We start from the raw sequence: 25863 nt of genomic DNA, 5'->3' as shown, positions 1-25863 counted from the left end.
TAATTATTATTTTTCCCTCTAACTTCAGTGTTGCTTCCGTGTTAGCTAATCTCAGACAGTGACACCTGTTCAATGGACAGCTTTTGGTGTTTGAATTTCTGTGCCATGATTCCTAAAATATTTCATCTTTCACTTCGATTAAAAATTGGTGTCTTTCACTAATATAGACTAATTTTAATTTGGGGAATTTCTTTCTAAATTCTTACTCCAGTTGCAAATGTATACATTATTCCTCCTTCCCTAAACTGTTGTGTTATGTATTGCTGTATAGCTGCTTCTTAATTTCACCCAGTAATGGCTGTATGTCAGCTGTGGATGATAGTCCTGGAAGTCTAGTATCTAATGTCACAGAATAACTTGGGGGTGTCAAAAGCAAAGACTTTATTCTAGCTATAAAGATGCTTTTGAAAGGTTTGTTTATATTTCTGTGCTGAGCCCTCCCTCTGACCTCTTCATTAATTGGTGTATTGTGTCCACATTTCAGTGTGTGTTCACCTTTAGTTTCAATTTCTGTTCTGGTGGATTTTTCTTTTTCTTAACAAGCATTTGAAAGGCACAGTAGCTCTTTCTCTTCTTCGTTCATGCTATCTGATGGAAAGAGTTTCGACCAGTGACAGGTAGATCTATAAACCTTGGAAGAACATGGACTAAAGTAGTACTTGGGGTGTGTTTTGGGAGAGATGGAGGGATGGTTGAGAGTATTAGATTATGCCACAGTTTTTATCAGTTCTCTGATTTTAGCAATTCATAGAGAACTGGAGCTCAAACTTCATTCTGCACGTACTAAACTGTTTGGCATGATCACAGCAGCAATGTTGATTTTGGACATTTTTGAATTTTTTGATCAAAATATAGCTCAGAAAAACCATTTCTCAATAAAAAATACAGCTGAAGTGTGTGAAATGTTTTAAGGCTTAAGATAGGGTAAATGTATCCTTTATTTATTCATTCCTCATAGATGCAAAGAATAAAAATAGCAGCAGGCCTACATAAAAGAGTAATATTTACACCTTGGTAAATCATCCTCTGCCCAGCTAACTCCATCACTAGGGAGAAGTAGGCTGCCCTGGCTGAAGAAGTCTGAATCTCTGAATGGGGTTGCTAGCCTCCAGTTCTTCCTTTTCTAGGACTTTGAGGTTTTAGATCTTGTTTTATCCCAGACTTTATATCCTTGGAAAGAGTAAACCATTCTAGCATGGATGGAGCTATACAGGTAGTTCCTTCCCCCACTGATGGCCCAGCCATTGTTATCTTAGCCTAAGAAACACACCTTCAAAGCAGCAATCTTATCTATTTCCCCTTGTTTATTTCCCCTCCCACTGTCCTTGTAAACTTGATTATCACTACAAAAGGTTGTCCCGTCTCCTCCCTCCTCCCCCCCCAATAGCTCACCTTTCCTGATCACTCTTGTTACAGTCTGTATTGTAACACCCATTGTTTCATGTTCTCTGTGTATATAAAATCTCCCCTCTGTTTTCCACTGTATGCATCCGATGAAGTGAGCTGCAGCTCATGAAAGCTTACACTCAAATAAATTTGTTAGTCTCGAAGGTGCCACAAGTACTCCTTTTCTTTTTATAGATACAGACTAACACGGCTGCTACTCTGTAACTTATCTATGTTGTTTCATTCCCTTGGGTTTTCCCCATTTACAGCCTCCTTTGCTTTAACTTCACTAGGTATACTGGCAAACATTTTCTAATATAGACGAGGCCTCTAGTGAATGGCCTCAGCTGCAGTGCATGCATTAGTTATATTTTCTTACTGGCAGATGTTTTAGTCATTTCGATAAAATTAAAAGTTAACGTGTAGTCTTGTAATAAGCTAACTTTGCCATATAAATTCCAATTTCATGCAGACTTCAGAGCTGCAACTACCATATACGTTGGAAGGCCTTACACAGGTTTAAGGTACTTTGTAGTAGGAAGGGCCTTTCAGCATCAATGCTTTTCAGAAATTGAAATGCCGAATCTATCGGCGTGCTTTAACGGTGCCCAATGCAAGAGCTAAATCTAGGATCTTGATTGATCTTTTTAAAACTAAATGTAAATAGTTCTTTGTCGCTTCCTTAGAAAAGTGGGGCAACCTGCCTCAATTACAAGACAAAAGTAGTATTTAAATATGTATTTTTTAAAATTACCATTGCCATGTCAGTGATAGGGTAATTGAAGGACTGCTGAGACGTTTCTACATTTATGAAAATCTCGTTTGCCAAGATGTTTCGGTTTCTGTGAAACAAAATCAAAATAAATTAAAAGGTATGACTATAAAAATTGCCCTCCTAAGTCCAATAAAAATGAAGAAATAGCTCTATTGAATGAGAGGGAGGGACAGACATGGAAAGGAAGCCCTCCTGGTATAGTGAATGGCATAGCTTGACCAATGGGTTACTTTCATGCTATCGCCAAGATGTGTTTTTCATAGGAGAGGCAGGGCCAGAGGTGGATTAAGCTTTTGTGGGGCCCTGGGCCAGAACAGGTCGTGGCCTCTCCCCACCCTTTCTGCGTGCAGTCCCTCCCCTGCACTTTTGCTGGGGAAAAGGGGCTGGGGTGTGGGGGCCTGCCGCCTCTCCATCTGGCGCTCCTGCCAGGGGTTGGTGCACAGGGGCTTGCCACGCCCACCCGGTGCTCCTGCTGGGGAACAGGAGAAGCTTGACCCTGCTCACCGGCAGGAGTGCTGGGCGGAGTGGTCGCCTATTTGCCCCAGGCCCCTGGGTGTGGGTCGTGTTGGCCCAGTGGCTAATCTGCCACTGGGCTGGGCATATATTTAAGGGTTTTGCCTTTTTTGTCTCAGAGCAACTTCTTTCAAAGAGGGAGACCAGAGCGAGTATCTTGCATTTGCCTAGGACCAAAACTTATTTTTTCCCCAAGTAACTTTGAAAGGAAACTAAGGAATGAGATGTAAAGTTCTGTTCTGGATTAGATGTTGTTTGACAGAGGAAGATGTGGTAAGTGTTCAGTTTATAATATGGAAGGTTAAAATAGGATGCCCCAAAATAGGGCTAGTGTTTGTTTATTACTGAGCTAGGGAGGGGAGTGAATAGACAGTACAGTGGCAGGTGAAAATGAAGGTGGGAGGAACTCAAGATCATGCTGAAGGGAAAGAATAATTTGAATTGCACATATTTATTAGTTCTGAACTGACTACATCGTCAGAAAAAAGATCTAGACAACATTGTAGATAGCTCAGTGATGATCTCTGTTCAGTGAGAAGTGGTAAAAATAAAAAATCAGTGTTAAGATGTATATACAATAATACAGAAAGTTATGCCATGACAGATCGATGGTACACACTCACCTTAAACATTATTCAATTCTGATCAACCCATCTCAAAAGCTACATAGTAGAAACAAAGCATCCAGAGAAGGATGACTAAAACTAGAAGCATGAGAAGACCTGTATGTGCTTAGACAAGGGGTGGGCAAACTTTTTGGCCTGAGGGCCACATCGGGGTATAGAAATTGTATGACGGGCCATGAATGCTCACAAAATTGGGGTTGGGGTGCAGGCTACAGCTGGGGGTGCATGTTCTGGGGTGGGGCTGAGGGTGAGGGGTTTGGGGTGCAGGAGGGTGCTCTGGGCTGGGACCAAGGGGTTTGGAGGGGAATCGGGGCTGGGGTGAAGGGGTGCGGCTCAGGGGTGCAGGCTCTGGGCAGCGCTTACGTCAAGCAGCTCTTGGAAGCAGCGGTATGTTCCTACCTGGCTCCTACATGGAGGCGTGGCCAGGCAGTACTGCTGCGTGCTGCCCTGTCACAGGCGCTGTCCCTGCAGCTCCCATTGGCCACAGTTCCTGGAGGCGGCACTTGAGGTGTGGGCAGCATGCGGACTGTAGCCCCCTGGCTGCCCTTGTGCGTAGGAGCCGGAGGGGGGGAGCATGCTACTGCTTCTGGGAGCCACGCGGAGCAGCCCCCAACCCTGCTCCCCAGCTGGAGCGCCGGAGCAGGGCAAGCCCCAGACCCCGCTCCCCAGCGGGAGCTCAAGGGCCGGATCAAAACAGCTAGCAGGCCAGATGTGGCCCACGGGCTGTAGTTTTCCCACCCCTGGCTTAGAGATTTGAGGTATGTCTATCCTGCACACCTTGTAGCATAGTTATAAATGGCAGTGTAGACAGTGAGGCACAGCTTATGCGACTAAAGATGCACCTATACCCATCACGGCTCTCTGTGTAGAGACCAACTGGTGCCTCTCTTGTCTACACTGCTATATTTAGCAGTGTCGTGTCCTTCTGCTTCCCCACTGCTGGAGTCTTTCCCTATCATGGGGAAAGGCTCCAACATCAGGAAGGCTCTGGCAGGAGGAGGTAGCCAGGAAAGGCATCTCGTGCCACTGAGGCCTTTCATTGACGTGTAGCTACATACTGCAGTGTGTGCTCAGCCTGCTTTTTGCTGCAGTGTGTAGCTACACATTCCTTGCATGCAGGCACCAGTGGTGTGCAGCCTTAAATGATTAAGACTGCTTAATTTGGAGACGTACTGGAGATATAGACTGCTAATCGAGTTGTCAAGTTATTTGGGTGCTCCTATTTACTCAGAACAACTTCTCTCAAATAGTGAAACAGGAGCAAGCTTCTTTCATTTGCCTACCACCGAAGCTTATTTTTTACCAAGTAACTCTGTCGGGAATCTAAGGAGTGAGATGTAATGCGAGATTAAGGGGTCACCAATGAAACTGAAAGGCAACATGTATGAGAGCTTTTGAAAACTTTACCCTGTGAAAAACAGTTTCCTTTCATCAGTGTCAAAAGTGATTTAGGAGTTTGTCCCCTTGAAAAACAGTGAAAAACTTATTCTGTCATCCATGGTAGGACGCTTTACTTCGGCACCTGTGTCTTTGGAACCTTTGAAAAATGTATTCATGTTGAATAATTAAACTGGGGAACTCACTGCCTCAAGTTTAGACCAAGAGCTTTGCACGGTTCAAAAGTATTAGACATTTATGAATAATACCTTACAGTATACAGAATTTGGGGTAGCGTGGACGCAATTCAACGGTTTTGGCCTCCGGGAGCTATCCCAGAGTGCTTCATTGTGACAGCTCTGGACAGCACTCTCAACTCAGATGCACTAGGAAGGTAGACAGAAAAAGCCCCTGGGACTTCTGAATTTAATTTCCTATTTGGCCAGTGTGGCACTGGTGACCATGGTCACCTCTGCTGATGAGCTCTGCATGGAGTCCCAGAACATCAAAAGAACTCCAGCATGGACCAAATGGGAGGTACTGGATCTGATTGCTGTATGGGGAGACAAATCCGTGCTATCAGAACTCCATTCCAAAAGACGAAATGCCAAAATATTTGAAAAAATCTCCAAGGGCATAAAGGACAGAGGCTATAACGGACCCACAGCAGTGCCACATGAAACTTAAGGCGCTCAGGCAAGCCTACCAAAGAGGCAAACGGCCCCTCCTGGTCAGAGCCCCAGACATGCCTCTTCTATGATGAGCTGCATGCAATTCTAGGGGGTGTCCCTACCACTGCCCCACCCCGTACGTGGACTCCTGCAAGGGGGGAGTCTCATGCAACAGGGATGAGGATTTAGGGGATGAGGAAGATGATGAGTAGGAGGATGAAACCGTTCTCCCCAACAGCCAGGAACTGTATCACCCTGGATCCAAAACCCTCCCAAGGTGGGCTCCCGGACCTTGAAGGCAGAGAAGGCACCTCTGGTGAGTGTACCTTTGAAAATATAATACATGGTTTGAAAGCAAGTGTGTTTAATGATTGATTTGCCCTGAAGACTTGGGATGCATTCGCGGCCAGTACAGCTACTGGAAAAGTCTGTTAACATGTCTGGGCATGGAGCGGAAATCTTCCAGGGACATCTCAGTGAAGCTCTCCTGGAGGTACTCCCAAAGCCTTTGCAAAAGGTTTCTGGAGAAAGCAGCCTTATTCCGTCCTCCATGGTAGGACACTTTACCATGCCAGACCAGCAGCACGTAGTCTGGAATCGTTGCATAATAAAGCATGGCAGCGTATGGTCCCGGTGTTTGCTGGCATTCAAGCAACATCTGTTCTTTATCTCTCTGTGTTAGCCTCAGAAGAGTGATATCATTCATGGTCACCTGGTTGAATTAGGGGAATTTTATAAAAGGGACATTCAGAGGTGTCTGTTCCTGCTGGTCTGTTTGCCTGTGGCTGAAAAGAAATCATCCCCGCTGTTAGTCACGCGGTGGGGGGAAGGGATGAAGCGATCATCCCAGAGAATTGTGTGTGTGAGGGGGGGTTAGTTGGGTTTATGCTGCACATTAACCCAAAAACTGCAGCCCCTCCTTTTAAAGGGACAACCCATTTTAAAGGGACAACCCAGTGCGTGCTTGGTATGGGAAATGAGGGCGCTGCTGTTTGAAACCATTCCCACCTGTTATGAAGGTTAAAGAAGCCAAAAGACCATGACTGCCTGCAGGCCGAATTCTGTTGCCCCTCCCTGCATGTATGATCTCTCACACCAAACCGGCAGGCCCTCAATATAAGAGGCAAAATGCAACCTTGTACCGAAAGCACATGTACAATGTAATGTTAACAGCTTGGTTCACCATGAAAGAGTCTACCCATTGTTCTCTAAAATGTATCTTTTTAAACACTACTCTCCCTTTTTTTCTCCCACAGCTGCAAATGTTTCAGTGCTCCCCCTATCATCTTCAACCAGAGGTTAGCGCAGATAAGAAGGCGAAAAAAACACACTTGCAATGAAATGTTCTCTGAGCTCATGCAGTCCTCCCGCACTGAAAGAGCTCAGCAAAATGCATGGAGGCAAGCAATGTCAGAGTCCAGGAAAGCACAAAATGAACACGAGGACAGGAGAGGTTGTGGGAGCAAGAGGAGAAGTGGCAGCAGCGTGATGAGAGGAAGCAGGATGCAATGCTGAGGCTACTGGAGGATCAAACTGATATGCTTCAGCGTATGGTTGAGGTGCAGGAAAGGCAGCAGGAGCACAGACTGCTGCTGCAGCCCCTGTGTAACCGCCCACCTTTCTCCCCAAGTTCCATAGCCTCCTCACCCAGACACCCAAGAACGCTGAGGCGGGGCTCCAGGCACCCAAGCACTCCACCTCAGAGGACTGCCCAAGCAACAGAAGGCTGGCATTCAATAAGTTTTGAAGTGCCGTGTGGCCTTGTCCTTCCCTCTTCCCCCACCTCTCCCGGGCTACCTTGGCAGTTATCCCCCTATTTGTGTGACAAATTAATAAAGAGTGCATGAATTTGAAACAACAATGACTTTATTGCCTCTACAAACGGTGTTCGAAGGGAGATGGTCAGTTGACTTTACAGGGAAGAAGAGTGAACCAAGGGGGCGGGTTTTCATCAAGGAGAAATAAACAGAACTGTCACACCATAGCCTGTCCAGTCATGAAACTGGTTTTCAAAGCTTCGCTGATGCGCAGTGCGCCCTGCTGTGCTCTTCTAATCACCCTGATGTCTGGCTGCGTGTAATCAGCGGCCAGGCGATTTGCCTCAACCTCCCACCCCTCCATAAACGTCTCCCCCTTACTCTCACAGATATTGTGGAGCACACAGCAAGCAGTAATAACAATGGAAATATTGGTTTCGTTGAGGTCTAACCAAGTCAGTAAACTGTGCCAGCACGCTTTTAAATGTCCAAATACACTTTCTACCACCATTCTGCACTTGCTCAGCCTATAGGTGAACAGCTCCTGCCTACTGTCCAGGGTCCCTGTGTATGGCTTCATGAGCCATGGCATTGAGGGGTAGGCTGCGTCCCCAAGGATAACTTTAGGCATGTCAACATCCCCAGCAGTTATTTTCTGGTCTGGAAAGTAAGTCCCTTGCTGCAGCTGTTCAGACAGACCAGAGTTCCTGAAGATGCAACTGTCATGTACCTTTCCCAGCCATCCCATGTTGATGTTGGTGAAACGTCCCTTGTGATCCTCCAGTGCTTGCAGCACCATTGAAAAGTACCCCTTGCGGTTTATATACTGGCTGCCAAGGTGGTCCGGTGCCAAGATAGGGATATGCGTTCTGTCTGTCGCCCCATCACAGTTAGGGAGTCCCATTGCAGCATAGCCATCCACTATGACCTTCACATTTCCCAGAGTCACTACCCTTGATAGCAGCATGTCATTGATTGCGTTAGCTACTTGGATCACAGCAGCTCCCACAGTGGATTTGCCCACTCCAAATTGATTCCTGACTGACTGGTAGCTGTCTGCCATTCCAAGCTTCCAGAGGGCTATCGCCACTCGCTTGTGAACTGTGAGGGCAGTTCCATGAAACTGCCCTTATGCATGCGAAAGTTTCGCAGCCACTGGGATAATCCCAGACCTGCAACACTGTGCAGTCCCACCAGTCAGTGCTTGTTTCCTGGGCCCAGAATTGGCATTCCATGGCATGAGACTGCCCCATTGCCACCAGGACGTCCAAATTGCCGGGGCCCATACTTTGAGAGAAGTCTGTGTCCATGTCCACATCACTCTCGTCACCATGCTGCCATCGCCTCCTCGCCAGCCTTTGCAGGTTCTGGTTCTGAACATACTGCAGGATAATGCGCAAGGTGTTTATAATGCTCATAACTGCTGTAGTGATCTGAGCGGGCTCCATGCTTGCCGTGGTATGGCATCTGCAGGAGAGCAGAGTTGCAGCGGAAGTGATGGCTGACAATGGATGCCATGAGAGTAGATATTTATAGAGAGTGACAAGAGGACCGGTGAGGTGGATTCATGAGAGCAGGAGAACAGAGTTGCAGCGGGAGCCCATGACAGCCAACATGGAGATATTCGCTACTGAGACGAGCATGAGAGCAGAGTTGCAGCAGAAGCGGTGGTTGGATGACCAGTTTTGCAGACCTACTGCACCGTCTGTTGCCAGCAGCACCAGGACACAACAGTGGCAGTGTCGGTGAGCTGAGCTGAGCGGGCTGCACACTCGCCTTGGTATGGTGAGACAAGAGCAGGAGAGCAGAGTTGCAGTGAAAGCGGTGGATGATGACGGTCATATAGAGGACCTGTGAGGTGGATTCATGGCACCAGGAGAGGAGCAGAGTTGAAGCGGTGGTTCGATGACGGCAGTTAGCAGTCCTACTGCACCATCTGTTGAAAGCAGTATGGCGTCTCCACAGTAAAAAGGTGTGAAATGATTGTCTGCTGTTGCTTTCACGGAGGGAGGGTCGACTGACAACATGTACCCAAAATCACCCGCGACAATGTTTTTGCCCCATTAGGCATTGGGAGCTTAACCCAGAAGTCCAGTGGGCGGCAGAGACTGTGGGATAGCTACCCACAGTGTAATGCTCTGAAGTCGATGCTAGCCAAGGTACTGTGGATGCGCTCCGCTAACTTAATGTGCTTCTTGGGGACACACACAATCGACTGTATAAAATCACTTCCTAAAAACTGACTTCTATAAATTCTACCTAATTCTGTAGTAAGAAGAAAAGGAGTACTTGTGGCACCTTAGAGACTAACCAATTTATTTGAGCATGAGCTTTCGTCAGCTACAGCTCACTTCATCGGATGCATACCGTGGAAACTGCAACAGACTTTATATATACACAGAGAATATGAAACAATACCTCCTCCCACCCCACTGTCCTGCTGGTAATAGCTTATCTAAAGTGATCATCAGGTTGGGCCATTTCCAGCACAAATCCAGGTTTTCTCACCCTCCGCCCCCCCACACACAAACTCACTCTCCTGCTGGTAATAGCCCATCCAAAGTGACAACTCTTTACACAATGTGCATGATAATCAAGTTGGGCCATTTCCTGCACAAATCCAGGTTCTCTCACCCCCCTCCCAAAAACCACACACACAAACTCACTATCCTGCTGGTAATAGCTCATCCAAAGTGACCACTCTCCCTACAATGTGCATGATAATCAAGGTGGGCCATTTCCAGCACAAATCCAGGTTTTCTCACACCCCCCCACCCACCCCCATACACACACAAACTCACTCTCCTGCTGGTAATAGCTCATCCAAACTGACCACTCTCCAAGTTTAAATCCAAGTTAAACCAGAACATCTTGGGGGGGGGGGGGGGGTAGGAAAAAACAAGGGGAAATAGGCTACCTTGCATAATGACTTAGCCACTCCCAGTCTCTAAATTAATAGTATCCAATTTGCAAATGAATTCCAATTCAGCAGTTTCTCGCTGGAGTCTGGATTTGAAGTTTTTTTGTTTTAAGATAGCGACCTTCATGTCTGTGATTGCGTGACCAGAGAGATTGAAGTGTTCTCCGACTGGTTTATGAATGTTATAATTCTTGACATCTGATTTGTGTCCATTTATTCTTTTACGTAGAGACTGTCCAGTTTGACCAATGTAAATGGCAGAGGGGCATTGCTGGCACATGATGGCATATATCACATTGGTGGATGTGCAGGTGAACGAGCCTCTGATAGTGTGGCTGATGTTATTAGGCCCTGTGATGGTGTCCCCTGAACAGATATGTGGGCACAATTGGCAACGGGCTTTGTTGCAAGGATAAGTTCCTGGGTTAGTGGTTCTGTTGTGTGGTATGTGGTTGTTGGTGAGTATTTGCTTCAGGTTGCGGGGCTGTCTGTAGGCAAGGACTGGCCTGTCTCCCAAGATTTGTGAGAGTGTTGGGTCATCCTTTAGGATAGGTTGTAGATCCTTAATAATGCGTTGGAGGGGTTTTAGTTGGGGGCTGAAGGTGACGGCTAGTGGCGTTCTGTTATTTTCTTTGTTAGGCCTGTCCTGTAGTAGGTGACTTCTGGGAACTCTTCTGGCTCTATCAATCTGTTTCTTTACTTCTGCAGGTGGGTATTGTAGTTGTAAGAAAGCTTGACAGAGATCTTGTAGGTGTTTGTCTCTGTCTGAGGGGTTGGAGCAAATGCGGTTGTATTGCAGAGCTTGGCTGTAGACGATGGATCGTGTGGTGTGGTCAGGGTGAAAGCTGGAGGCATGCAGGTAGGAATAGCGGTCAGTAGGTTTCCGGTATAGGGTGGTGTTTGTGACCATTGTTTATTAGCACTGTAGTGTCCAGGAAGTGGATCTCTTGTGTGGACTGGACCAGGCTGAGGTTGGTGGTGGGATGGAAATTGTTGATATCATGGTGGAATTCCTCAAGGGCTTCTTTTCTATGGGTCCAGATGATGAAGATGTCATCAATATAGCGCAAGTAGAGTAGGGGCTTTAGGGGACGAGAGCTGAGGAAGCGTTGTTCTAAATCAGCCATAAAAATGTTGGCATACTGTGGGGCCATGCGGGTACCCATAGCAGTGCCGCTGATCTGAAGGTATACATTGTCCCCAAATGTGAAATAGTTATGGGTAAGGACAAAGTCACAAAGTTCAGCCACCAGGTTAGCCGTGACATTATCGGGGATAGTGTTCCTGACGGCTTGTAGTCCATCTTTGTGTGGAATGTTGGTGTAGAGGGCTTCTACATCCATAGTGGCCAGGATGGTGTTATCAGGAAGATCACCGATGGATTGAAGTTTCCTTAGGAAGTCAGTGGTGTCTCGAAGGTAGCTGGGAGTGCTGGTAGCGTAGGGCCTGAGGAGGGAGTCTACATAGCCAGACAATCCTGCTGTCAGGGTGCCAATGCCTGAGATGATGGGGCGCCCAGGATTTCCAGGTTTATGGATCTTGGGTAGTAGATAGAATATCCCAGGTCGGGGTTCCAGGGGTGTGTCTGTGCGGATTTGATCTTGTGCTTTTTCAGGAAGTTTCTTGAGCAAATGCTGTAGTTGCTTTTGGTAACTCTCAGTGGGATCATAGGGTAATGGCTTGTAGAAACTCGTGTTGGATAGCTGCCGAGCAGCCTCTTGTTCATATTCCGACCTATTCATGATGACAACAGCACCTCCTTTGTCAGCCTTTTTGATTATGATGTCAGAGTTGTTTCTGAGGCTGTGGATGGCATTGCGTTCCGCATGGCTGAGGTTATGGGGCAAGTGATGCTGCTTTTCCACAATTTCAGCCCGTGCACGTCGGCGGAAGCACTCTATGTAGAAGTCCAATTTGTTGTTTCGACCTTCAGGAGGAGTCCACCTAGAATCCCTCTTTCTGTAGTGTTGGTAGGGAGACCTCTGTGGATTAGTATGTTGTTCAGAGGTATTTTGGAAATATTCCTTGAGTCAGAGACGTCGAAAATAGGATTCTAGGTCACCACAGAACTGTATCATGTTCGTGGGGGTGGAGGGGCAGAAGGAGAGGCCCCGAGATAGAACAGCTGCTTCTGCTGGGCTGAGAGTATAGTTGGATAGGTTAACAATATTGCTAGGTGGGTTGAGGGAACCATTGCTGTGGCCCCTTGTAGCATGTAGTAGTTTAGAAAGTTTAGTGTCCTTTTTCTTTTGTAGAGAAGCAAAGTGTGCGTTGTAAATGGCTTGTCTAGTTTTAGTAAAATCCAGCCACGAGGAAGTTTGTGTGGAAGGTTGGTTTTTTATGAGAGTATCCATTTTTGAGAGCTCATTCTTAATCTTTCCCTGTTTGCTGTAGAGGATGTTGATCAGGTGATTCCGCAGTTTCTTTGAGAGCGTGTGGCACAAGCTGTCAGCATAGTCTGTGTGGTATGTAGATTGTAATGGATTTTTTACCTTCAGTCCTTTTGGTACGATGTCCATCTGTTTGCATTTGGAAAGGAAGATGATGTCTGTCTGTATCTGTACAAGTTTTTTCATGCAGTTGATAGATTTCCACTTGTCTGTAGTGTAGACATACCCTAGGAAGCATCCCAAAACACTTCACAGTATATTCTGTCTGTACTATTGAGATACAGCAACTTTGTCAGCATGCTTCAAGTATTACTGTGCTCACTTTTCCTCTATTTCTGTAGTTGAAAATGCATGGAAAATATTTAGATAGGTAGAATGTAATTACCTAGGTCGGTATTTGGCGAAGACACTGGGGCTGACTTCCTCACTTGTGCAAAATGGTTCTGCAATAAAAAAGTTGTCATGTCTGCTGTTTTTGTTATATAAATTATGGCACGTCAAGCAGCCTGAGCCCCTAACACTGAAAAGCTCCCAGCTACAGATGGTGTGTAGTTGCAGGTCACAAACATTTAGCTGAAAGTGCCGGCCCAGTACTTAATGCTGCATCTTGCTAGCTAATTCTGTTCCTTAGTTTTGTAGTCTGTCAGGTGACACAGTTTGTCCATTGCCTCCATCTTGGCCTGCATTAGATTGTGGGGAAACTCTTTTGCATTGTGGGCTACCAACACCATTTGTCCATATTGCAAACGGTTCAGTCACATAAAGGACTTCTATAGTTTAGCAAATAGTGGTCAGCAGGACTTGAAAAATGTACTAATCTGTTAGAAGCCTAATTCTAATAACCAGAGATAGTTATCCTTGGCGATTTAGGCAGAAGATTTCTTTTACCCTTCTCATTCAAGACTTCACTTGTGAAGATTTTATAAACTCTAAAAATCTGAAGTGGTACTTACTGCACTCTTCTATTTCCTAATGTATCTGTTTGAAAGTAATCTCTTTCTTTCTTTGGCTTTCAGGTAGACCACATTTGCATTATTGTCATAGTTCAGATTGCAATCTCGGAGTATTAAACTAATACAAGCAGTCATTATTTACCCGATAACTAGGGCTTGGAAACTGCTTGCGTGCATCCATGTGCTCTTTTGACCTCTTTCTGAAGCTATATTTGGTTTCAGGAACCTCAGCTTCTAGGTTTTGGTGGTGAGAACCTCAAATGTAAGCTATCCAATGCTGAGATGTGTCTTTGAGTCTACAGAGAACCTGAAGTAATAGCCTTGAGAGGTATGAACTGCCCGTTAGCTCACTGAGATGATCCCAGATGCCCACTGATCATTTCAATTACAGCTTGTATTACCATGGTAAGTAGGAGCCCTAATTATGGATCAGGACTCCATTGTGCTAGGGTCCAAAAAAAGTCTCTGACCCCAAAAGTCCACTATCTAACGAGTGGATACAGACAGACAAATGGAGGAGTACAAGGAAACATGAGGATAACATTCAGCAGGATAGGCAGTGGTTTCAGTTCATCAGCAGCCTAACTCAGGTATTTTTGTAGGCATCATAGCAAAAAGGGGGGGCGTAAGGAGGATAAAAAGATATCTTCGCAGATGTTCACAGGGAGCTCCTTCCAGGTGTGGTGACGGTGGCATGGGACAAAGCACAGAGGTGTTAGAAAAATTAACAAGTGGTTGATGGCATGATTGGCACAAAGTTGATATTTTGATAGTGAACGAGAGATGATAGGATAGGCTGTGAAGAGCTTTGAAAGTAAAAATGAGCAGTTAGTTGGTATAGTAGAGAAATTGGGAGCCAATGGATGAAGTCAGAGTGAATATCAACATTATTAACTGTTTGATTCCTTGTTTAATAAAGACAGAGGATAATAGATCTGTAATCATTTTATTGAGTAATGTCTTATTTCGGTGACCGAAGTGGGTGGTATTTGGGAAATGCCAGTTTTCCCGCCCAATCAAGGAATCAAGCCCATAGAACTGTACCTTCAAACCGTCTCTGGAGTACAGAAGGCCTGAGACTTCAGCTGTTTTAAATTTACTGGTTTACTGAGGGCAGGTCTACACTTAAAATGAAGTGAGCTGTAGCTCACGAAAGCTCATGCTCAAATAAATTGGTTAGTCTCTAAGGTGCCACAAGTACTCCTTTTCTTTTTGCAAATACAGACTAACACGGCTGTTACTCTGAAACTTAAAACACTGCATCAGTGCAGCTGCACGGTAGTGCTGTAGCACTTTAATGAAGATGCCTCCCTGAGAGGTGATAACTATGTTGATGGCAGAAGCTCTCCTGCTGACATAAAGCTGTCTACACGGGGGATAGGTCAGTATAACTATGTTGCACAGGGGTGTGGATTTTTCACACTCTTGAGTGAAGTAATTATATTGATGTAAGTCTGTAGTGTAGATCAGACCTTACTTTAAAGTGGCTAACATCAGAGTAGTAAGGGTCTGTTCAAACAGTTGTCGTAGAAGTACACGTTAACAGTTAGGCATGGCCTGCACTTAAAAGTTAAACTGACCATACTACATCAATCTGGGCTCTGAAAAATTTAACACCCTGAGCAACATAGTTAAGTTGACTTAACCCTGGATGTAGATTTGGCTAGGTCAATGAAAAAATTCTTCAGTCGACCTAGTCACAGCCTCTCAGCAAGATGGACAAACTACACAGATGGAAAGGCCCCTTCTATCGATGTAGGAAGCATCTACACTACAGTGACACAGCTGCAATGCTGTAGCTGGGTCACTTCAGTGGGTGTAGGGTAGGCGTGCCTTTAAAAGCTATAACTAAAACAAGAGCACTAATTTTTGTGTCCACTGAAACATGCTCTGATTTAATCTAGATGAGGACTTTCAGGTGTAAATAACAGTATGAAACACAAAATATTAGATGGGATGACTGTTTTCCTCCTTCATTCAAAAGAAAAAAGCAAAGTACAAACTGATGGCATCATCTAATGAAAACTTTTTGGATGTACAGCCAACAATTACTGTTTCATATTAAAATGAAAAGTTGCTGTTATGCCTTTCTACACCAATCAGTCTGGTTAGATAATGAGACTAGGCGGGGAAAAAACCCTGAATCTCATTTTGCCTGTTAAATTCTGAAAGACTTTGGGGTGTATTTGTTTTCTATAGGTGCCCCTTAAAATTGATTTCCATCCATGTTTTGAGGCCTTTCCTCTGCATCATTTGGACTGTAGCTCTTGAAATGACATACGGTGGGGAAGAGGATAGTTAATCTGCTCTTTCGCTTGAGAAACATTAGCAGTGTAGGCTCCATACTCCCTTTCTTTACTGCCAACAAGACTGAAATTGTTTCACCTATTTGGGAATTTAATGCAGACAATCCCAAATTGCCAATACCAGAGGTGTTTGACTAAAATTAGATTTATTGAGATCAGAGGGAAAAAATTAGATTTGGAGAAAGCAAATGTGAAGCATAGCATGTCTTGACCTGTAATCTGCTAATCCAGACTTCCTTTGTGTAGTTACAAGAAAATAGGCAGTATTTTTCATTTCTAGACACACATTCTTGCTCAAAAATCATTTTGGCAAGCAGCATGTTACATACATTGATTCAGATTACTGGTGGCTTTTGACACCCTTTTTTTGAAAAATCCACACCCTTGCCCAGAGTTCTTCCAGGGAGGCACATCAACTCATCTAGATATTTGCCTAATTTTACAACTGGCTACATAAAAAGCACTGGCGAAGTAAGTACAAACTAAAATTTCATACAGACAGTAACTTGTTTATACTGCTCTATATACTACACACTGAAATTTAAGTACAATATTTATATTCCAATAGATTTATTTTATAATTATATGGTAAACATGAGAGAGTAAGCAATTTTTCAGTAATAGTGTGCTGTGACACTTTTGTATTTTTGTCTGTTTTTGTAAGCAAGTAGTTTTTAAGTGAGGTGAAACTTGGGGATACGCATGACAAATCAGGGTATGTCTACACTACAAACGTTATAGCGTGGCTGTGCTGCCGCGGCAGCGCTGTGACGTGGGCAGTGTAGACATGCTTTGTTGTCAGGGAAGAGTTCTCCCAGCAATTAAAAAAAAAAAAAAAAACCCACCCTGAATGAGTGGTGATAGCTTTATCGCTGGGAGTGTCCTTCAGGATAGGTTGTAGATCCTTGATGATGCCCTGGAGAGGTTTTAGTTGGGGGCTGTAGGTGACGGCTAGCCTACTACTCTAGAAAATTAGGTTGACCCAGCAACATTGCTCAAGGGTGCGAAAAATCCCCTGAGCGGTGTAGTCAAGATGACATAAGGGATGGTCTACGCTGAAAAGTTACATTGATATAGCTGTCTCTCGGGTGTGAAAAATCCACACTTGTGAGAGATGTAACTAAGCCAGCCTAACTCCTGGCGTAGGTAGTGCTAGGTTGATGTATGGATTCCATTAACCTAGCTACTGCTTCTCTGGGAGGTGGAGAATCCCTCCCATCAATGTAGTAGATGTCTATGCTGAAGCACTATAGGAACACACATGTGCTGCTGTAGCATTTTAAGTGTAGACATAGAGTTAGGCTACCTTCCTTGCATGTGAGCTTGAAGAGACAGAGTTCACACTTTGATAGTTCTCTCAGTGTTGCTTGTACTTGATGTATCAAATAAGATTTATTGACTCTGATCTGACTAGTGATCTGTTCACTCTTATTGTAATGTTTGTGACTTCATGCAATTGATTTGTGTGGTGATAGATTTTGGACATTTGTATTTGAATACATCAATCTAAATATTGATTGGGATTGGGGTATATTGATGTTTGAACTGCTCTAATTGAAAGTTAGTTTCCAAAAGGCTTTACCAAAGTTTATGATTTGTTGAAATAAAGTTAATCCCTTGATTTTTGGAAAGTGTTTTGCACAATATTTTGTTGTAGCTATTCATCTGCCTCAGTGTTCCCTCGTTACAGGTTAACATTTTCTGAAAGATCTGGATAAAATATTTTCTGCACATGGAATTCTTTATTTATTCTGGAATAAGTGTCCACACATGGAATTAATCAGGAATAAACCCCATGTATAGACAAGCTGCTAAAACTGCTAAATCTCTTCTAGAGTATCTGGTTCAAATGAGAATAAACCCTGAGAAACAACTGGGACCTGGTTAACTCCATAAAGGGCTTGTGTCAAGGAGAGTGAACAGTCAGCATCCTCTGCCCTGTTTCAAAATGGTCACTGTACACAGTATAGATTGAAAAAACTTCCCCTTTGTTTCTGCCTTAGGACCACTTATCCTCATCATAGATCCTAGGTCCCTCTGACCAGAGGGGCTACTCGGACTTTTCATCTGCCCAAAATGAGCTGCACATACCACAGTGAGCCAAAAGGGATTAACTAACTTCTTCCTGCAAAGTCTGACGCCAACTAAAAGTGGATCAATATGAAAGCCCAACAACTGTGTTACAAGCAGTTTGGCCAGCTTTAATCCAATATTTAATTTCACTTGAACTGCTAACATTGAAGTTGCTAAGTGCAGAACTTGTCAGGAAATGCCAAAGTCCCTGGGGGGTTTTCGATTTCCTCTGAAGCATGGGGCATGGGTCACTCGCAGGTTTAAACAAGTGTAAATGGTGGATTCATTGTAACTTGAAGTCCTTAAATCATGATTTGAGGACTTCGGTAACTCAGCCAGACATTATGAACAGGAGTGGGTGGGTCAGGCTCTGTGGCCTGCAATGTGCAGGAGGTAAGACTAGGTGATCATGATTGTCCCTTCTGCCTTAAAGTCTGAGTCTAAGTCAAAACCGCCTATGCAACCTTAACTTTACCTCTGGTAAATATACATAGATAACTGTCTTTAATTACATAATCACAACTTGCATCTTTTTTTCTGGAGGGCCTCTGCTTCATTTAGATGCTTATTGGTTGATGCGCAGTGAATGTTGCAGGGGGATACGCCAGTTCATTTGTGCATTATTTTTGTCCCAGGCCTGTCTTCACTGTTACGTATCTTATTCTGCATCCATTTGCAGTGGAATGTGAAATTTTGCATAAGCACATTTTTATGTCCAATAAAATGTGGCACGACTTTTATAAAACTTTGTTTTTAAAATTAGTGCACGTGCATAAAGTCTTTGTTTTGGTGGATTTTTTTAGTTAAAGTTTTAAAGCAAAATAAAAAAACACTTTGTTCTAGTACTTGGCAGAGTCTAAACTCACTTTCATTAGGTCACCTCAAACCATGTGCCTTAAGTTTAGGGACTAGCTCAATGATGAATTTTAGTGTGCTATCGCAAACTGCAGCTGTACTAGCTGTTTTTTTAATAATAAATATCTGCCCTCCAATATTTAAATAGCTGGACTGTGCTCAGATTTAAAACTAATCCTCCTCACACAGGCAGCATGTTGAGTATTAATCCTGAAAGGGAAAAGTTAGAGTTGGTGATAACCAACTGCAGAGGCCTTCTAGACAGGAACCACTGGGGCTACGTTAATTATAGTTGTTGCTGTGTGCTTGGCCTCCAATGATTAAGCACATAGCATCTGCTTTGCCATGTAGTTCTTGATCCACGTCATCTTCCTCTTCAGCTCATTTGAAGTTTATCCATATGTTACTGCAAAAGATGTCTTTCTTGGCTATGTGCGTGTTCTGTAGAATTTACTAAAGTTAGAACAGTTTCATAGGAAAAATTACCAAAACTATTAAAAATCACTTGTTACAGTTCCATTTACGTAAAAGTGGAATCAACCGCTTCCTCCTCCTTTGTGTTTTGGACTCAAGGGTTTTTGTGGACAAAATATGTGAACTTAATCCAATATATATCTGGTGTATGTTTTATGGAATGGATACATGGACCCATGTTTGAATCAAGAAATGCACTTTTTTCTTGACAAGAATTATTATTAATCTAACTATCTACTTATTAGAATTCTTTTACCCAAGAGTATGAAGGGTAAAGGCAAATTAAGTGCTTTGTGAAATCCAGCAAGCTTTGTTGTCAGCAGTTCACCTCTTTCTATTCCTGGAATGTTGAAATGAATATGCATTTTTATCAAAAGTTCTTACTGTGTGGTTGTTTTTTGTTTTAAATACGATTACATATATTAGGCAAATTGTATATGTAACATTTTCCTTAGCTGGCTTTTTAGTGTTTTGTAGTTTTTTCTGAGACACAGTTATGCATAATGACAGGTTTCAGAGTAGCAGCCGTGTTAGTCTGTATCCGCAAAAAGAAAGAGTACTTGTGGCACCTTAGAGACTAACAAATTTATTTGAGCATAAGCTTTCGTGAGCTACAGCTCACTTCATCAGATGCATAGTATTTGTAAAGAGTTTAAACACATCAGGGTTTGAACACTTTTGTGATAGGGCTAAGAATTAGGGCTGTCAAATGATTAAAAAAATCATGATTAATTATGAGATTAAAAATTTTGTAATTAATCGCAATTGTAATCGCACTTAATAAAATCTATTTAAATATTTTTGGATATTTTTCTACATTTTCAAATATATTTGTATTCTTTGTTGTAATTGAAATTAGTATATTTGGAACTGTAGAAAAACATCCAAAATATTTATAATTTCAATTGGTATTCCATTATTGTTAAGCAGTGCAATTAAAACTGTGATTAATCACGATTAATCTTTTTCGTTGAGTTAATTTGTTCAGAGTTAATTGCTTGAGTTAACTGCTAATTGACAGCCCTACTAAGAATACTTACCAATATTTTAGGGTGGATGAAGGGCAATGTCAAAGAAAAGTTAGGCATCTGTTTAGTTTAGTAAATTACATTACCTCTTTCATAAAAATATTGAAATATCTGTTTCATTGGGATGCTAACAGTCCCAGAATTGTATCTGAATTGTTTAATTTAGGGCTTATTACTTGTGTAGATCTCTTACAACTTTTGTGCTTTCAACATATAGTTATGATAGGCCAGAGTAAGTAGAGGGAAGAATTTCTGGAAATCACATTGGACTGGCAGCCAAATTTTTATTTACTTTTTATTATTTTTATTAATCTTCCTCTCTTTTTAACATCTGTGAAATTATTAATAGTGACTAGAGCATCTTTCCAGCAGCTGGGGGGTGTGTGTGTGTTTTTTTTTTTTTTTTTTTTTTACTATCTGTTTTAGCACATAAGAAATCTTTTGTTTGATCTTCAGTGTCTATAATACTGTGGACAGTAGTTAAATGTAATTTTCAGTCTGAGGAGCATAAGGAAACCCTGTGTTGATATGATGATTTGAAACTTTAAAGCCTGTTTTTGCTGCCTTTATTGAGCTGAGAGAAACTGAAAGTAAATATTTTCTCAAATTATATGCAGAAATTACGTTTTGTGCAAGAGTGGTTCTGGCACATGGGAAAGATGATTCATTTGTTCCTTTTAGAATGGCTTAAAATTGAAAAACGTGTCAATGGTGTACATGGAAAAAGTACTCTTTATTAGGGCTGTCAAGCGAATAAAAAAATTGTGATTAATCCTGCTGTTAATAATAGAATACCATTTATTTAACTGTTTTGGGATGTTTTCTACCTTTTCAAATATATTGATTTCAATTACAACACAGAATACAAAGTGTACAGTGCTCACTTTATATTTATTTTTGATTACAAGTATTTTCACTATAAAAAAACAAAAGAAATAGTATTTTTCAATTCACCTAATACAAGTAGTGCAACCTCTTTATCCTGAAAGTTGAACTTACAAATGTAAAACTATGTACAAAAAAACTGCATTAAAAAATAAAACAATGTAAAATTTTAGCACCTACAAGTCCACTCAGTCCTACTTCTTGTTCAGCCAATCACTCAGACAAACAGATTTGTTTACATTTGCAGGACATAATGCTGCCCAATTCTTATTTACAGTATCACCTGAAAGTGAGAATAGGTGTACTCATGATACTGTTGTAGCTGGCGTTGCAAGATATTTGTGCCAGGTGCACTAAAGATTCATATGATCCCTCATGCTTTAACCACCATTCCAGGGGACATGCATCTATGCTAATGACAGGTTCTGCTTGATAACAGTCCAAAGCAGTGCGGATGGACGCATGTTCATTTTCATCATCTGAGTCAGATGCTACCAGCAGAAGGTTGATTTTCTTTTTTGGTGGCTCGGGTTTTGTAGTTTCGGCATCAGAATGTTGCTCTTTTAAGACTTCTGAAAGCATGCGCCACACCTCGTCCCTCTCAGATTTTGGGAGGCACATCAGATTCTTAAACCTTGGCTCGAGTACTGTAGCTTTCTTTAGAAATCTCACATTGGTACCTTCTTTGCGTTTTGTCAGATCTGCAATGAAAGTGTTCATAAAATGAACAACGTGTGCTGGGTCATCTGAGACTGCTGTACCATGAAATATATGGCAGAATGCAGGTAAAATGCAGAGCAGGGAGGATACAATTCTCCCCCAAGGAATTCAGTCGCAATTTTAATTAATGCATTATTTTTTTAACAAGCGTCATCAGCATGGAAGTAGGACTGAGTGGACTTGTAGGTGCTGAATTTTTACATTTTGTTTTTGAATGCCATTATGTAACAAAAATAAATCTACATTTGTAAATTGTACTTTGACAACAAGGAGATTGCACTATAGTACTTGTATGAGGTGACCTGAAAAATACTATTTCTTTTGGTTATCATTTTACAGCGGAAATATTTATAATAAAAATAATATACACTTTGATATCTAAGTTACAACACAGAATACAATATACCGGTATATGAAAATGTAGAAAAACATCCAAAATATTTAATAAATTTCAATTAGTATTCTATTGTTTAACTGTGCAATTAAAACTGCAATTAATCGCAATTTTTTTAATCACAATTAATTTTTTTGAGTTAATCAAGTGCGTTAACTGCAAATAATCCACAACCCTACTCTTTATTGAGAAATAAAGTAAAGAAGAGCCCTAGGAAGGGGACTACATGACTCAGGGAGCTGAATACAGGATATGAGGACTTTCATATCCAGCTCACTAGTTTGAGTCTGGCCAGCGTCAGTGGTGATAATGTTACCATTGCATGGCTTTTAAGTGGTCCATATGAAATAGGTAGTATCAGTTCAGTTTCTAGCAGACAGGTGTTAATCGTGAAAATTGACATCATAGTTAACTAATGGTATAGCAACAGTATAAGCAAACACCAGGGATTAAATGGGCAAGGAAAGTGACTCTTAATTGCAGAAAATCCTTTTTAGAATACATTTGAGAAGCTTATTTTTATTCATACTGTCTATTCTGTGGATGAATGAAATATTTTAAAAGCTCTCAAACTGCAGCTCTTTGAGATTTTCCTGGTGGGCCACAGAATGAAAACCTTTGAGAGCTAAATCAGAGGTATTCTGGAAAAGGCTGCATAATTTCTAGATTGCTCCATTGAATGAAAAACTGAAATATATGTGTACCATCGTGATAACTAAGCTTCACGAATACTAAATATACAAGTAAAATAACAATAATCAATTCTGTTTATTACAGATTTAATCCAGTGCACAAATGAGATGAATGTGAACATCCCCCAGCTGGCAGACAGCTTGTTTGAAAGAACTACCAACAGTAGCTGGGTGGTGGTCTTCAAGTCCCTCATCACAACTCACCATATAATGGTGTATGGAAATGAGGTAATACAATGTCTTGAGTACAAAAATTGTATCTTTGCTGTAAAGATACATCATGGAGATGTCTTTGACTAGGTACTTTTATAAGAAAATCTTCACTATTTCTGCCCTTCTACTTACTAGGTAGTTAGAGAACTGTAAAAGGGGGTTCTTTTTCTATGCCAGTCTTGTTTTTATTATTGTTTAAAAAAAAATTCAGAGAAATAACCCAAGTATGACGTAGGATCATAAGAGCCGAAAATGAAAGAGACTTACTAGGTCACTTAGTCAGGCATCTGACAAAACAGGTGTTTTCTGTATAGTCAGAATGGTTTGTAAATTGTATGTTTTTTCCAGACTTCTTAGTTGGGGACCAACAATCTTTGTATTTATATTTGATTTAAAAATATGAAGACTGTTTACATGTGAGCAGTAGGCACCCATAATTAACGTTAAGTTTGCAATCAATTAAATATGAGCTAACAGCCCAAAATCAGCTGATTTTAAAAAAAAAAGTAGTAAGCTCCATCCTGCTGCATACCCTCAATTCTCCACAAACCCTTTACAAAATAAGTCTTGTGGTGTTTCCATGATACAGCGCTATTTTTTAAGATGCTTAACCCAAATGAACTGTGGCTTGTAGACTTTCTACATTTAAAAAAAAACTTAAAATTTTAGATCTGTTGATCTATAGCACAGTAGACATTTTGAAGCCTTTTTTCTTAATCCACCATTTTTGAATTTTAAAAATTAATTTTGAAAAGTGGCTATTGTATATAATCCATACATGATATATAATATGTATGGTATGGGCAATATTCAGATTCCCCTTCATATTCAGTCAGATTTCTTTTACATTGAAACAATTGAAATGAAATTTCTCATACAGTTCATAGTATATGTTTGTCATAAGGAAAAAATAGAAAAATACCTTCTGACTTTTCATGGGATTCTACAAAGCTATTAGTGCTACTCTTTGGTTCCATTTGTATCTGCACAGGAATGGAAAGACCCTCAGATATTAAGGACATGCTTATTCTACAACTGCTTCAGCACTGCCGCTGAGCCGTTGGAGCGCCGTAGTGTAGAAGCTTTCTGTGTTGACTAAAGGTTTTTCTGTTGATTGTACTTAAGCCATCTCTCTGAGAGGTGGTAAGTAGGTCAGTGGAAAAATTCTTCTGTCAATCTAGCGACATCAATATCAGGGGTTTGACTGACTTAACTACGGTTCTCAGGCTGCAAAATTTTTCAAAGCCTTGAACAGTGTAGACCAAACCTAACTGAGTCAGAATGTGAATTGAAAACTGTTCTGGATCTACTGCAGGGGTGGGCAAACTTTTTGGCTTGAGGGCCACATCTGGTATAGAAATTGTATGGCAGGCCATGAATGCTCATGAAATTGGAATTGGGGTACAGCAGGGGGTGTGGACTCCGGGGTGAGGTCAGAAATGAGGAGTTCAGGGTGCAGGAGGGGCTTCCAGGCTGGGACAGGTGCGGTGCATGGAGGTGTGGGGGTGAAGGCTCCTTCTGGGGCTACAGGCTCTGGGATGGGGCTGTGGATGAGGGGTTTGGGGTGTAGGAGTGTGCTCGGGGCTGGGACTGACGGGTTTGGATGGTAGGAGGGGGATCAGGGCTGGGGCAGGGGGTTGGTGTGCGGGAGGAGGTCAGGGTGCAGGCTCTGGGCAGTGCTTACCTCAAGCAGCTCCCGGAAGCAGTGGCATGTTCCCTCTCCGGCTCATACGTGGAGGTGCAGCCTGATGGCTCTGCTGCGCGCTGCCTTGTCCATATGTGCCGCCCCTGCAGCTCCCATTGGCCGCAGTTCCTGGCCAATGGGAGCTGTGGGGGGCGGCGCTTAGGGCAGTGCGGAGCAGAGCCCCCTGGCTGCCCCTATGTGTAGGAGCTGGAGGGGGGAGACATGCCACTACTTCTGGGAGCTGCGCACTGTGGCCCCTGACCCTGCTCCCTGGCTAGAGCGCCCGAGGGCCAGATTAAAATGGCTGGTGGACCAGATGCAACGTGCGAGCTGTAGTTTGCCCACCCCTGATCTACTGTGAGCCCATAATGTTTGACTATTCAGATCCCTCTATAAAGGGTTTGTACATGTATTTGCACAGTTAAAGTATGAAATGAGCAATGATAAATTCAGTCTAATGGAGAAAATATAAATAAAAGATGGGAAGGACTGAAATCCGCAGGCTCTTATCTCTCCTCCTGCACCCTGGCATTTAGAATTTCAAGGAAATGTATGTGGGATAGTTCCAGCTGAGCCGAGCAAATGATCTTTGCTCAGTGTGGGCAGAGAAGATGAGAAGCTCTTTCCTCCCTACTAGTCCCTGCCAATATGCTGGGAAAGAAAATTCTTTCCCATCCCTGATTTGGCAATCAGTTTGTGATAGTTCTTGGGGTACCCAGGGCTGAGAGTCACCTTGTTTCCCCCAGCCTTCAGCATGAAGGAGATTTGCTTGTGCTTAATTGGATGTTAGCTCCCTGATACTACCAGCTTGTTAGCCATCCAAACAATCTCCTCTGGGTTATGCCAGCTCTTATTTTTCCATGCAGGTTAACAATTGGTATACCCAGTACTCAAGTCTTCTTGAAGTGTTCCCTGTAGTGTCCAGCCTCTTTTCCACTTAAGGCTCACAGAAATGCCACATCTGCTGTCCCCAAAGGAACAGTGCTTACACCAGCTTGTATGATTCAACTCAGGATCAACTTCTTGTTTAATATCACAGCACTGAGATACATTTATAGTGAAAACAATAATAAGTTTTTATTATCCAAGATTTAAGAGGTAGTAAGGGTAACGGAAGCAAAAGGTTACCTATAAAACAAAATCATAACACGCTTTCTAGAGACTAGACTTG

The 25863-nt window shown here is 42.6% G+C and overlaps 1 protein-coding gene across 22 annotated transcripts in view; it reads left to right on the top strand.

Annotated features, from left to right (window-relative positions):
* The window catches only part of PICALM (phosphatidylinositol binding clathrin assembly protein), a 118761-nt gene that overhangs the window by 6541 nt on the left and 86357 nt on the right, over positions 1–25863 (top strand). For 19 of the 22 annotated variants that reach the window (XR_012157972.1, XM_073336461.1, XM_073336480.1 and 16 more), the window contains exon 2: positions 22881–23023. Coding sequence is in view for 21 of the 22 variants with exons in the window: in XM_073336461.1 (XP_073192562.1) it covers positions 22881–23023 (143 nt within the window). In the remaining variant the exon portion in view is untranslated. Of the gene's footprint in view, positions 1–5586; positions 5665–6604; positions 9078–9172; positions 9265–22880; positions 23024–25863 lie in introns of all 22 variants that reach the window. The other 3 variants (XM_073336390.1, XM_073336399.1, XM_073336381.1) reach the window with 3 other exon arrangements.

This window comes from Lepidochelys kempii, chromosome 1 (assembly GCF_965140265.1).
Source record: "Lepidochelys kempii isolate rLepKem1 chromosome 1, rLepKem1.hap2, whole genome shotgun sequence".
Taxonomy (NCBI): Eukaryota; Metazoa; Chordata; order Testudines; family Cheloniidae; genus Lepidochelys; species Lepidochelys kempii.
The sequence above is the reverse complement of the archived record's forward strand: the minus strand, read 5'-3'. Positions and strand labels throughout refer to the sequence as shown.